Source organism: Macaca thibetana, chromosome 3 (genome assembly GCF_024542745.1).
Source record: "Macaca thibetana thibetana isolate TM-01 chromosome 3, ASM2454274v1, whole genome shotgun sequence".
Taxonomy (NCBI): domain Eukaryota; kingdom Metazoa; phylum Chordata; class Mammalia; order Primates; family Cercopithecidae; genus Macaca; species Macaca thibetana.
This window is the reverse complement of record NC_065580.1, coordinates 52,251,384-52,266,657: the sequence shown is the minus strand read 5'-3', so window position 1 is coordinate 52,266,657 and position 15,274 is coordinate 52,251,384. Positions and strand designations below refer to the sequence as shown.

The following is a 15,274-nucleotide window of genomic DNA, read 5'->3' as shown; positions in this document are numbered from 1 at the left end:
CCGAATAGCTGGGACTACAGGTGCCCACCACCATGCCCGGCTAATTTTGTTTTTGTATTTTTAGTAGAGACGGGATTTCACCGTGTTAGCTAGGATGGTCTTGATCTCCTGACCTCGTGATCCACCCGCCTCGTCCTCCCAGAGTGCTAGGATTACAGGCGTGAGTCACGGCGCCCAGCCTGTGTTTGCTTCTTTAAACGACTACATAACAATTTTGATCTGTGGTGAACTCACCTTTGCCTGAAACACCTACTTTTTTTATGTTTAAGTGAGTGACTGCCAAGCCACATTTCCCCTACCTTGAATTTATTTAGATGTATGAGGTTTAGGGGGAGGGCATGTTGTACCTAAATGCCAGATTTTCCATTTATTTCTGTTAAATTTCATCTTCTTAGATGTAGCCTATTGCATCTGATTCTGCAATAATAGTTTTTTTGACATTGTGGAAGCATTAGAATTCTTTTTACAAAATAAATCTTAGAGGACAAATGTAATAGCCAGGTTGCTGTCCATTAAAGAGGATGTAGGAGTGCCAGAGCTCTGTGTGCATGGGGAGCGTGAGATCTGCCATACCTCTTAGGCACCTCCAAAGACTCTTGCAGTTCTTTGGAGCACAGTTTGAGAGGCACTGGTTTAAGAGTTGTGAATTCACTCTCACATGGAGTTTCCAGATTTGGTGAAAACAACTTCTGTATTTTTACCCAAATATTGAAAATCATTTTCTATAGTGATGTTTTGCAAGAGAATTTGTGTCTCCACCATGTGTGTTCATTATTCATTGTGTGTGGTAAACATGTGACTGCTTCCTTACAGATTGAAAAATGTAAAGTAATGGCCTCCAAGAAAAAACCACTGTGGCTTGAGTTTAAATGTGCCGATCCTACAGCCCTATCAAATGAAACAATTGGAATTATATTTAAACATGGTGATGATCTGCGCCAAGACATGCTTATTTTACAGGTATGCTAATTTTAAGATTGTTTTCAGTTATCTGGAAACACAATTCTGTATTACATCAAAAACATGCCTTCTCCTACTGGCTCTGTTCCCACACTCTTCTTTCATATGATGAATTGTGATCAAATATTACATAATAGAGAGTTTTCACTTGGGGAATATGGCTGCAGACTATTAGATATGCAAGCTAATGAGCATTATAGTTCTGTCCAAGATGCATATCTGGCACTCCCAAGTAGCCAGATATACCTCCCTCACCTAATGTCTTTTTTATACACCCCATTCTAAGCTTGATAACATAGAAAATAGCCATGTTTATCCCCAGCACTCACTTCATTCCTGCCCATAGATATGTCTGCACATCTCTAGGCACTCTTAGATACCTCTCCTCTGATACTCATAAACAAATCAAGCAATGATTTGATGGGAAGGAGAGAGAAGATGAGCAAGTAGGTCACCACAGAAATCCTGCAGGTAAGTGACGAGAGTGAAGTACTATTAGGGCAGAAGGTGAATGGTCAAGGTATCAGTGCTAATTATTTTCATATTTTCTAACATTTCTAGATAAACTTTAGCTTCACAAGTCTGTAATGTTCTCCAGATTCCAGTTGGTCAGTATTGTAGGGGTAATAATTTCTAATACTTAATATGATTTATTTAAAGTAGACAAATCACATTGATTTCAAGGTAGCCTATTTAAAACTGGTCATGTTTCCAGTTCTAAGTTTCTGTTTTTACTTTTTTTTTTTTTTTTTTTTTTTTTTTGAGACGGCGTCTTGCTTTATCGCCCAGGCTGGAGTGCAGTGGCGCCATTTCGGCTCACTGCAAGCTCCGCCTCCCGGGTTCACGCCATTCTCCTGCCTCAGCCTCCGGAGTAGCTGGGACTACAGGCGCCCGCCATTATGCCTGGCTAATTTTTGTATTTTTAATACAGACGGAGTTTCACCATGTTAGCCAGGATGGTCTCAATATCCTGACCTCGTGATCCACCCACCTCGGCCTCCCAAAGTGCAGGGATTACAGGTGTGAGCCACCGTGCCCAGCCTGCTTATTTCTAATATAGAAACAGGAATACCTTTGCTTTGCCTTTGCTTTGCTTTGCTTTCATTTCAAGAATGGTCTATGTATTGCCCAGGAGGTATTTTAGTAAAGAAAAAGAGAAATCCTTCAAACTTTCTGCAAGTTTATTAAATTTCAAATAAATCTGTAGAATATTTCGAATTCTTTGAAGATGGACATTTTAAAAACACAAAAATTACTCTGTTGGTCTTCTCATTTTAAGGGAAAGTTTGCCTTTGTCCTTTAGTTAGTTCATGGTTTTGTTTTTTTAATTTTTTAAGGTAAGGTCTTGCTTTATTGCCCAGGTTGGAGTACAGTGGCATGATCACGGCCCACTATAGCCTCAAACTCCTAGGCTCAAGCAATCCTCCTGCCTTAGCCTCTGAAGTAGCTAGGACTATAGGTGTTCTCCACCATACCTGGCAAATTTTATTTTTTGTAGAGATGGGGTCTTGCCATGTTGCCCATGCTGGCCTCAAACTCCTGGGCTCAATGAATCTTCCCACCTCAGCCTCCCACACAACTTTCACGTTCTTCTCCTTTTCTTTCTCTTCCTCATAAGAAAACCAACAGTGTGGACCTAGAAAATAGCTCTCTGGTCAAAAAAAAAACTTCTCGGCCCTTCACTCAACAAAAACATAGCCTTTCCTTCTCTGGGCCAGGCATCAGCCCCCAATCTCCATTAGACCCTTCATCCTTCTATAGGAATGGTCAAGATTGTGAAAGACAGCATGACAATGGCCAAAATTGCTGGGATTCTAGGCATGAGCCAGATAATCGCCACAATTGCTGGGATTCTAAGTGTGAGCCATCATGCCCAGCCTACTTGGTGTATTTGTTGGGGCGCATAATTTGGCAGCTAAGGGCAAGTTATTTAAGTTCTTTAAGGCTTTGTTCCTTCTCCTGTAGAATGGGAATAATAATCTTATCCACATTATAGGGCAATGCAAGGATCACATAAAGCAGCATTCAGTATATATTCGCTATCATTATCATCATTGTAGTTACTGCTCTTTGGTTGTTGCCTTAGAGTGATAAATATATGTAAAAATGTTAGAGTTTTGTGGTAAAATAGACACAAGTAGAGCAGAACATTTTGAGCAGAGAGGTGATGAACCACAGCTAAAACCTACTCCAAAAGAAATTTATTGGCCGAGCACGGTGGCTCACGCCTGTAGTCCCAGCACTTTGGGAGGCTGAGGTGGGCGGATCACTTGAGGTCAGGAGTTTGAGACCAGCTTGGCCAACATGGTGAAACCCCATCTCTACTACAAATACAAAAAAAAATTAGCCGGGCATCATGGTGTGTCCCTGTAATCCCAGCTACTCAGGAGGCTGAGGCAGGAGAATCACTTGAACCTGGGAGGTGGAGGTTGCAGTGAGCCAAAATCACACCACTGCACTCCAGCCTGGACAACAGAGCAAGATTCCGTCTTCAAAATCAAAACAAAACAAGAAATGTATTTATCCTCTTCCCCAAGGTACATTTCGGAAACCAAAATTAACAAGCTCACAAAGAAGAGAAACTTTAGTGTGCCAGATTGACCAATAAACATACAGTTGTTACTTACATGTTTTACATTTACTTTTATATTTTGTGTTACAAGATATGATTGCTATTTTCAAGGGAGGAGAAAAATATATTAAGTTTATATATATATATAATATAAACATTTTTGTCTTTTGATGCCCAGATTCTACGAATCATGGAGTCCATTTGGGAGACTGAATCTTTGGATCTGTGCCTCCTGCCATATGGTTGCATTTCAACTGGTGACAAAATAGGTATGTAGTTACCTCAGGAGATGAATAGACCACTCAGCTCATTTGAAAGGATTATAATTCCTTCAGTATAGACATTTAATAACTGAAAAATCATAATCTTAATGAAAAGGAAGAAAATATTTCCATGCTGGTGAATGTGACTATCAACTTAATGTGGATATATTGAAAATACATGAATGCATGATTCAAATCCTTGTGACTATACATGGAAATGATTTTAGTAAGAACTTGTTCCCTCCTCTTTCCTTCTCCACCTCTAAACTTTAACTCATTTCATTACATATTAAACTTTTCTCTCACAAATAACATTTAAAAATAGATGGAAAGATCTGTCACTTATTTTAGTATTCCAGAATTCACATTATCAAAGCTATTACACACTCTACTATCAGGTATTTTTATAGACATTCACCATTAGTTTCAATGAAACATATGTTTATTCAAGTTTCTGATCTGAGAACTCTACAAAATCATTTACATTGAACCCTGTAATTTAAAAAAGGAAAAGGCACAGATTGCCATCTGAGGAAGAATATGCTCAGCATATAAATGCTTTTATTTATTACTATTCAAAACCAGCCTTTTCCTCTTGTCATTCTGGGATATTGAAAGCATATCCCACACAACTTCCATGTCCTCCTTCTTTCCTTTCTATTCCTCATAAGAAAACCAATAGCATAGACCTGGAAAATAGCTCTCTGGTCAAAAAAAAAAAAAAAAAAAAAAAAAACAAAAAACCTGCCCTTCACTCAACAAAGACCTAGCTTTTCGTCCTCTGGGCCAGGCACTGGCCCCCAGTCTCCATCAGACTCTGTGCATCCTTCTATAGGAATGATCGAGATTGTGAAAGACGCCACAACAATTGCCAAAATTCAGCAAAGCACCGTGGGCAACACGGGAGCATTTAAAGATGAAGTCCTGAATCACTGGCTCAAAGAAAAATCTCCTACTGAAGAAAAGGTGAGCTCATGCTTTTTCCCAGTCTAACGGCTCCTTACAAGTTGTCATTTATATAGCAATAGTGGCTTCACGTTTTCAAAGAATCTGTCAGTGTCTTGCCTTCTGACATATCAGTGAAATTTTTTACTTGTGAAATAATGAAGTACTCTCCCATGGTGACAGCACATCTGTGTGAAACAGAGGCACTCAGTTCAAGACTCCATGAGCATTTGCTTCTCTTTTGATTATCAGGCATGCTTTGCTTAAAATTTGGTTCTGTGAAATAATCTGTTAGCACTTTTTATGGCTATTTTTGTTGTTCAGCCAAAATATTTAGTTACCATGTATAAATTCTTATGTACCTGGGAAATACAACATACACAACAAAGTAATTTATAATTTTCTGCTGAACTCTAATCTAAATGGTAAATCATGGATGCTGAAAATGTCAGTTCCACCATTCCTTGGAAGTGCATATGCTCCATCCTTCACAAGCTGTGTGGTTAGGCTGTTTGGCTGTCGTTTAAAGTTCTGCTGCACAGGATTAGCACTTCTCATTTGCATGGTTAGCAGTCTTTTGGGGAGGAAATATAATGAGTAGCACTTATTAATCTGTTATACATGTAGATCTGTGAACCCAAGCATACTCTTAGTGGTCACGAGCAAAACCTGTTCACAAATGAAGGAGAAATTACCATGGGTTCTGTATAGTTGTTGGCAAGTGATGCATGGAGAGGAAGTGAACCCTTTGATTAAATTACTGTTGCCCTTTGACTCTTGTTTCTTCCTCATGCCATTGTGCTTCACTGAATCTTCACCTAAATTATAAGCAGGGCAATGAGAAAGATGGCAATTCATAGATATAATGCTAATGAAATCTGGCACAACTAACTTGCTCTCTGAAAATGGTTTCCAGAATAGTCTCTTTTTAGAAGTCATTTGTAGATTCATGTTGCTTTTTATAGTTAGAAGACAACTAATATTCAAATGCATTTTAATTAGTTTCAGGCAGCAGTGGAGAGATTTGTTTATTCCTGTGCAGGCTACTGTGTGGCAACCTTTGTTCTTGGAATAGGCGACAGACACAATGACAATATTATGATCACAGAGACAGGTGAGTTTATTTAGTGCAGAATAAACTTTTATTGTGGTAAAATATATATAACATTTACTATTTTAACTGTAATTTAACTGTTAAGTGTTCAGTTCAGTGGCATTACATATGTTCACCTTGTTGTACAACCATCATCACCATTCATCCCCAGAATTTTTCCATCTTCCCCAGCTGAAACTCTGTACCCATTAAACACTAACTCCCCATGTTCCCCTCCTTTCAAACAGAGTAGTCTTTAAATGGAGTTTAAGACTGAATCACATATTTAGAAGTCATTGTGTAGAGACATTGGTGCTTCGGTTACTCTAGAGCGGTGGCCCCCAACCTCTTTGGCACCAGGGACCGGTTTCTTGGAAGACAACTTTTCCACAGACAGGGGTGGGGGAACAAGGATGGTTTCGGGATCATTGCGCACTTTTTTTTTCAACTTGCTTGCCACTGTAAAGCCTGCCACCAGATGCAGCTCAATTGTCACTTGCCACTCACTGAGAGGGTTTTGATATGAGTCTGCAAGGAATTGATTTATTATGGTCTCTGTGCAGTGAAACCTCTCTGCTAATGTTAATCTGTATTTACAGTCACTCCCCAGTGCTACCATCACCACCTCAGCTCCACCTGAGATCATCAGGCATTAGATTCTCATAAGGGGCACGCAATCTAGATCTCTCTCATGCACAGCTCACAATAGGGTTTGCATTCCTGTGAGAATCTAATGCCACCACTCATCTGACAGGAGGTGGAGCTCAGGCACTAATTCAAGTGTTGGGGAGCAGCTGTAAATACAGATGAAGTTGCTCACTTGCCCATCGCTCACCTCCTGCTGTGTGGCCCAGTTCCTAACAGGCATGGACCGGTCCATGGCCCAGGGGCTGGGGACCCCTGCTCTAAAGAGACCACCTCACTTGAGGACTGAGGTGTGAGTGAAAGAGGTAGAGGCAGGAAATGAGTCTTAAGAAGGCAAAGTTAGAGCGACAGCTGGGAAACTAGGAGAGGGTCATATCCCAGAAGCTGGCGAAGGTGGGAGTGATCACCAGTGACAGATGTTGCAGAGAAGCAACAGAAAGAACTCATAGATATCCTTAAATCTCCCTAACCCACTCCACTTTAGTGGTTCACTGTCCACTCTGACAACAGTCAGTAGTGGCCACCAAAGCATGAGATTTTTCTCTATGAATTTGAGCCATTTTAAGAGTAGAGTCTGGAAAAAGCATCAGATGGGGATAGATTGCTTACTTCCTATGAGAATTAAAAGAGATAATGTATTTATGGCAATAGAAATGATAAAGGACTAAACAAATAAGATGATGATGATTGTGGTGGTGATAGTAGTAGAGGTAGAAATTGACCCAAAGGAGACTCAAAATGATTTGCTTCTATCATGCTGCCCAAGTTTCCGAGATCGGACACGCTTAGATACATTCAGGATGGTATGGCCATAGATGGCTACTCAAAAGGAAAAGGTGAATATTCCTGCCCCCAAGCAGAGTGAAACATCAGTCTATCCTGAGTTACATAAAGAGCATAAGAGAGTCTTAGGGATAATGATGACATACTGGCCAGAGAGTTTGATTTATGTTTCTGAGAATAATTTTGAGATGAGAATTTTATAGTGGCATCTGGCTGTCATCTAAAGAACACCAGAAGGATATCAAAAACATACTTGGTTCAAAGAATGTTTTGTAGCTACGACTTTCACACACCTGCTAAGACGAAAAATATCACAAGCTGACAAACATTGTAAAAAATACTTTCATCACAAGATAGCTCATTTTTAGGCAACTCAAAGAAATATTTTAAGGAACAAAGTGCTGTGCCACTGTAATGATGTCAGATACTTTCTTCTCTTAAGGAAACCTATTTCATATTGACTTCGGGCACATTCTTGGGAATTACAAAAGTTTCCTGGGCATTAATAAAGAGAGAGTGCCATTTGTGCTAACCCCTGACTTCCTGTTCGTCATGGGAACTTCTGGAAAGAAGACAAGCCTACACTTCCAGAAATTTCAGGTAAGTCACCTCCTTCTTCATTGCCTGCTGAGAATAGCACCCAAGCAGATGGTACCTGCAGCACGCCGCAGCCCTCACCTCTCACTCAGCTTGGAGGCCAGTCCAGCCTTCACCCCTACCCTTTTCTGGCATGGCCAACCCTACCTCTTCCCTGTCACTTCCATTCATTCCTTCCCCAAGTGCAAAATGACACTTCTCAGTAATCCTCCCACCTAAAACCAAACAGAAGTAGAAATATTTCATAAGCAGTGAGATGGAAAAATGTGGAACATCAAGATGACGCTGGCACTAAAGAGGACTTTCTGGAAGGGTGTCTGCTGAGCATGTTAGCCACTAGATATTTGTCTATTAAAGACCTTAGCTAGAAGACTCAAATTTTACACGTATTTTCCAGAACTCACAAAACGTTGTGAGCTTCTCTTGGTTTTTGCTACAGGTGAATTCTTGATGCGCCACCTGCGCTTATCTCATTTTTTTAAGGCAGAGTACCCAGTATTTCATTTGAAATCTGTTGGTTTGACTACAGGTTCTGCTAAGACTTCTAGCTTTTCCTGCTCACCTGTAAACAAGCTCCTGCATAAGTCTGTCCATCTCCCTGGGAGTATGTAGATCAGGGGAGTCCAATCTTTTGGCTTCCCTGGGCCACATTGGAAGAATTGTCTTGGGCCACACATAAAATACACTAGATAGCTGATGAACTAAAAAAAATTACAGAAAAAGCCTCACAATGTTTTAAGAAAGTTTACAGATTTGTGTTGGGCCACATTAAAAGCCATCCTGGGCTGCATTTGGGTTGGACAAGCTTGGTGTACATTCTACCTGCTTTCCGTTCCTTCCCGGTCTGTATCCAGTTTTGACTATCAAATACTTCAAATACCCAAGAGAATTAAACACTGGCAAAATTAATACCGTTAATGAACATAATTCATAAGAGTTGTAACTACTACTGTAATATACTTACGTTATAGCAATACAAACACAAAACAAAGACAAAGAATAATTACTTTGTATGTACATTTGCCTTGGGTGCCCTTTAAATAGCCACCTCCCTTAGTGCATCTGAAACATGATGTGCTTTGCATTTCACATCTCAGACTTGCTCTCTTTTCCCTGAGTCTCTTCTTGAGTCCAGGGTTACCCTTGGGAGATGACACGACCCTTAAAGTTCAGTAGAACAGGAACTAGGATATATTGTTTTGAAACCTGTCTGTTCTTGTTTGTTCTCCTGACTGATTTTCAATATGGTGATTACAAGACTTACCCTCCCACAGTTCCAGTGGTGTTGTCAGAGAAACTGAGATCTCTGTGGCCAGATGGTCTTGTGATTTTTAGTGTGTGTTTTTCTGCATAAACTCAATTGAGTTTCAGACTATTTCCAGGGACTTGACACATTTCAGTCCTGTTTTTCTTTAAAGTTAAAAATCACATGTTTTGACAACTTCCTGGAACAGAGAAATGGTTCCAAAAAAAAACCCTGGAAGAATTTCACCATTTAAAGTGGGGAAAACACTCATTTCTTCTCTCCTCTCAGCGGGGTTCATCCAACTAGCTTCGGACAAACAGACCAGCAATAAACTGCAACTTAAAGAATCAGACATGCACAAGGAATCTGGCCTCATTGACAGGCTCTCCTTTTTTTTTTTTTTTTTTTTTAGACGGAGTCCTGCCTGTCACCCAGGCTGTAGTGCAGTGGTGCAATCTCAGTTCACTGCAGCCTCTACCTCCCAGGTTCAAGTAATTCTCCTGCCTCAGCCTCCCGAGTAGCTGGGACTACAGGTGTGCACCACCATGCCCGGCTAATTTTTGTATTTTTACTAGAGACGGGGTTTCATCATATTGGCCAGGATGGATCTCAATCTCTTAACCTTGTGATCCGCCCGCCTTGGCCTCTCAAAGTGCTGGGATTATAGGCGTGAGCCACCGTGCCCAGCCGGCTCTCCTTCTTTTTGTATATATGTTCTCTTCCTTTTAGCCAGTAATTTTTTTTTTTTTGTTTTTTGAGACAGAGTCTCCCTGTGTCGCCCAGACTGGAGTGCAGTATCACTGCAAGCTCCGCCTCCCGGGTTCACGCCATTCTCCTGCCTCAGCCTCCCAAGTAGCTGGGAGTTTCCACCACCTCGCCCGGCACCGTGTTAGCCAGGATGGTCTCGATCTCCTGACCTTTTTCCTACCGCGCCTGGCCTTAGCCAGTAATTTTTCCTAGAACGACTGCACATTTGTCCTGTTGCTAACAACATTCCCATAGACCCCCTGGTGCCCATGTCACCCTGTCATATCTTCTCTTTCTTTGGTTGTTACTGTTTTTAAGTTTCAAAATATTCTTTCACAAAAAGATTTGCAGTATGGGGAGGCCAAGGAGAGCTGGCTTCCCCCATCAGCATCTTCTACCCAAAGCAACAAACCTTTGCAGTGAGCCTTTGTGCAGTCTGTCCTCTCAGTCTGGAGTATTTCTCCATCCTTAGTGACCAAAGCTTGTTTCTCAAGTCACATACCTTTTTTACTAAAGCAACGTTTAGGCAGTGTGCCCCACTAAAAACACACTTTTGTACATTTGTTGTACTTGTGTGGTATCCGCGTTTTGGAGTACTGTTAAACATACATGTTAAGCATACACGTTAAACGCCTGTGAATCTGTACACGTTGAGCCTTAAGCACACATACGGCTTAACATGGTGGTTAAAAGGATGGGCTTTATAGTGGAGAAACTTGAGTTTGAATGCTGGACCTGCTACTTAATAAGCACATCTATGATGATTATTCATCCTTTCATAACATCAGCCTTTCATCTGTAAAGTGGGAATAATAAGACCTACTTGCTGTGGTTTTTTTGGGATTACTTAAATGAAATATTCAGAATGCTTAGCCCAGTACCTAGATCACAGGAGAGAATCAGTAAACGCCAGCCACCATTGTTGTAGTCATCACGGTGTGTCTTCAAACTTTGAAAACTTTTGAGAAACCATTTTTGAAATGAGATCTCAGGTAATATATAAAACAAAGTAGCATGCTCTGCTTGAAGAGTAAATGGAGTTCTAACTCAACCTGCTCTGCTTCCCCCTTCCCCACCCCCTCTCTGCTCACTCTTTCCCTATGTTCCCTCATACTTCACAACAGGAAAAAACCTGAATACCACAGCTTTAAATTACATATATGCAGAATTTCCAAAGTTTACAGCATGACAACGATGGGCAGCAGATTTTTTCATCATTTGACTCTGACCTCGTGGTAATTTTTTTTTCTTCTACATACTGCTAAGCCTTCTGAAAAGATTTTCTGTTTCTTGGTTTTATCTTTTATTTTAGAATTGAAGTTCTTCAAGATCAGGGACCACATCTCTAAACTCTCCAAATAGTGTCTTAGAATCTTGTATAATAAAGGCTGCCATTTTTAGGGAAGCTGGGAAATGTTGTATACATTTGCATTTTGAAATAAAGGCGTCCTCATTTCCAGTGGATTGCTTATTTTGAATTGATAAGGTTAACTAATACATGCTGCATATTTGAATAACGTGTTAGGAACAATGGAGAAAAATTGACCCACTTTTTTGTTAAGGGTGAAGTGAGCCTGGTCCACAAAGAAAAAGAAAAACATACCTAACTGGTGGCCTGAGCATGGAAGTAACAGGAGCTGAAAGAAGCTCTACTGCATCCCACCTCTCTGCTTCCCAAGGGAGCTACTTTAGCCTAGGACCATAGCCACAGTTACTTCTAGAATAGGGGAGAGTTCAGGAACAAGCTATAATTAGATAGAGAAACACAAAACCAAGGCCCAGCATTTGATCCCAGGAGTATCTGTTGGCCTTTGGAGCAGCATCCTACACACAGGTGCTAAACAAAACATTTCAATGATGACGATTTCGATAAATTCTCCATAGAAAAATCTCCCTTATGGGAGGAATAAAAAAGAAAACAATGCTTCTACTCATTGGTAATTTATTCTAGACCACATTATTTTAAATTTCACTGAACAGTTATAGAATATATATAATACGCAAATATATTTATATCATTGGCAAATGAAATTTGGCTTGTAAGTTTTTTAAATGTCAGAATGTGTTGTTTTGTTTTGTTGTTGTTGTTGTTGTTGTTGTTGTTGTTTTGAGACGGAGTCTCGCTTTGTTGCCCAGGCTGGAATGCAGTGGCACAATCTCGGCTCACTGCAAGCTCCGCCTCCTGGGTTCATGCCATTCTTCTGCCTCAGCCTCCTGAGTAGCTGGGACTACAGGCGCCCGCCACCTCGCCCGGCTAATGTTTTGTATTTTTAGTAGAGACAGGGTCCCACCGTGTTAGCCAGGATGGTCTCAATCTCCTGACCTCATGATCCGCCCGCCTCGGCCTCCCAAAGTGCTGGGATTACAGGCATGAGCCACCGCGCCCGGCCCCGAATGTGTTGTTTTTTAACATTTTAAAACTAGTAAATGTTGTTTATTAAAATCAAGAGCCAGCAAAATATTGAAAATACCAAAAGATATAAAAATCCATTATCCTGCTTTCCAAAGATAATACTGTCAACATGTTAAAGTTTCTCCTTCATTCAATTAACTGTTTGGTCTTTTTAGAAAATTATAAATTAATCAGAATTTGCTTAAAAACTAAACTTAAGAAATAGCTATGTTCATCTCTCCAAACTGAGTAAGGCTGATTAACATCCATGAGATGGTAGTTTGTCATTTTGAATAAAATCTAAATATCCAGGCTCGGCCTACTAGGCCCTGTGTGAGGAAGCCCCTGCCCCTTCAGCCTTACGCCACACTGTTCCCCTCATCTGCTCCCTTATCACTGTGGCCTTCCTGCACATCTTCCCCCATCCCGGCTACCCACTGCCTTCTTCCCCGAATGCTCTATGCTACCCTGTGGTCTCAGCATAAATGTCATTCTGCAGAGCAGTGTTTTAAATCAGGTTCCCTCCTGTTACCCTTTGCCACAGTCCCCTGCCAGGTCCTTCGTTGCATATATCACAAAATACAGTTATTTGTACTGATTTGCTTTTGGTCTTTCCCTCTCCCAACTGTGAGCTCTGTGCAGCAGGGCCACATGTGTCCTGTGTCCCTCATAAGGGGCTGAGCCACAGTAAGCAGTCGGTAGGTATTTGCTGAGTGGAGTAGTGGAGGGACAGCACCTCGTAGGGGAGGAGCTAGATAAAACTGGATGACCTCTGGGGTGTCTTCCTTCCATATCATACATTGTATTCCGTGAGTTTCACAGTAACTCAGGCCCAGATTGACAGACCACCGTCACGTGGAAGGTAATAAGCCTTCAGGAGGCAGGTTAAACATGCATACTTTAGATGAGGAAATAAATCAGACTGTGAAATCTAATGTTTCATTAAATAATACAAATATGTGAGTGTAATATGGTACATATTCACATTTTTGTAGAGATTTCTTTATTGACATGAATCTTACATATTCCTTTCCACTCAGAGCTGTACCTTTTGCCAAGAGAACAGAGCATGGAGTATATACACATAGTGTACATTCAATACAGGACAGTGGTTAAAGGGCAGGAACAACTTGTTCTTTTATAAACAAGCATTTTGGAATGTTGTGCACACAGTAGCCACCAAGCAAATCTGAAGTCATCAGGGGAGCCAAATAACACATCCACAGACAAATCTATGCAAAGCAGGTCATTTGAGGAGTGTCTTTAAAAGGCACTTGCCCCTAGATGTCACTCTTAAGAAGCATTTTATAGGAAAGAAGTCTGGAGCCCATTCATTGTGTTATTTTAATCTAGGATGACTGTGGAAATTTTCTTGCCAGTTTCATCAGACCTGCCCTGTTTCCAGTTCCACAGTCTCATCCCCATGCCAGGGTATACCCAAGCCTCCAACCTGGAGGCTTAGCCACATGCCCAGTCTCTATGCAGGGTCCTGACTCAGGAGGTGTTTAAGAACCTTTATTCAACCACAGTCCCTCTCTTTTGTGGTCGAGCTCTACTCTTGGGTCCCACATTGTTTTAACTGCTTCTGTTTCAGTTTCTCCACCAGAGGTACCTCTGTTTGTTACCCAGCTGCTAGAACTAGGGCCCTAATCCCTTCTGTCATTTTTCTTGCTGGAGACTAGACTATTCTCCCAAGCCCAGCCACAGGGACCACAGAGACCTTGTGATCTGACATTCTTCCAAGGACTGCAGCCACCTCAGCATCATTTCCGATCACTATTCTCTACCTCCCCTTCCTTTGTGTGGTAGCCCTCATCCTTGTCTACACCTATAACCTGCTAGGCTGGATTTTCTCAGCCTCCTGCTCTAACCTGTTGTAGTTACCAGGCCTTATTCACCATATCCAAAGTAAGACACTAATTCAACGCACACTGACTAAATACATACTACATTTTAGGCACCGTGAGAGGCATAAAGAAGGGTCAGGTACCGCCTTTGGCAAGGCAAGATATTTTCCCAGTTTGGTCCCTTTCAAATACGATCGTTCCCTAATGCATCCTGATTTTAAAGTAGTGAATTATGTCCAATACTGAACGTGGCTTCTGTACATTAAGCATTCACCCATCATATATATTCAGATTATCTGTAGTGTGTCAGACACTGCACTGGGCACAGGTGAGACAACAAGCATGGCCCCAGAACATGGCAAGAGAGCTACTTACACAACTTCATGCCAAGGAATACTTTGTGCTAACAGTGTCCACAGTGGTTTGCAGAGGGAGCAATTAATCCTGCCCTAGAGGATAGAAAAGGGCTATTCAGAGAAGCGTGTGTTTTTCTCAGGCCTTAAGGAATGAATTCAGTTTCATTTTTCCAGGCAGATACAGGGAAGGGAGGGAACATCCAGACAGAAAGAACAGCACAAGCAAGTGCATGAAGTTAGAAAAGTACACACAATCAGTATTTAGGAACAAGAAGTATATTTACCTGGTGTGGGTAGAAAGTGGATATTTCTGGAAGTGTGTAGTAGAATTTGAGTCAAAAAAGGAAATTTGGGTCCAACTTGAAGCAGTACATAGGCTGGATTAAAGGGGTGGAGGGTAGAGCAAAGCAAAGAAGCCATTTGGAGCTCATTTGATTAATCACAAATAACCATAATTAAGGTCTATTATGGGTCAAGTGGGAGATGACCAGTTTATCTGTCACCCATAATGTACTGAGCTGATAAAGGATTCCGTCTTGGGATCTGCACCCCAACCCACTGACTAGGCCAGGCTCAGCCTCCTGTCTCATTATGAAGACTTTCAGTACTCACTATCTCTCCATGTTATGCATTGGAACATATTCTCAAAGAAGGGTCTGATATCAGCCATTTGTAGGAGTTTGAATATGTTGGTGTGGTATCTCCCCCATAATGCAGACTTATGGGAGTTGTCAAATTTAGGACTTTATTAAGCTTGTCAAATTTAAATTACTATTCTGGAAAAGATGCAAGTCCAAAACTGGAAAGATAATAACCTTTTGACTGACA

General features: G+C 41.1%; 1 protein-coding gene across 4 annotated transcripts in view; it reads left to right on the top strand.

Annotated features, from left to right (window-relative positions):
- Positions 1-15,274, top strand: part of PIK3CG (phosphatidylinositol-4,5-bisphosphate 3-kinase catalytic subunit gamma) — a 43,965-nt gene that overhangs the window by 13,422 nt on the left and 15,269 nt on the right. For all 4 annotated transcript variants that reach the window (XM_050785225.1, XM_050785224.1, XM_050785227.1 and 1 more), the window contains exons 6-10: positions 814-960; positions 3,711-3,801; positions 4,631-4,761; positions 5,743-5,854; positions 7,704-7,861. In XM_050785225.1, the coding sequence (XP_050641182.1) occupies positions 814-960; positions 3,711-3,801; positions 4,631-4,761; positions 5,743-5,854; positions 7,704-7,861 (639 nt within the window). The remainder of the gene's footprint in view (positions 1-813; positions 961-3,710; positions 3,802-4,630; positions 4,762-5,742; positions 5,855-7,703; positions 7,862-15,274) is intronic.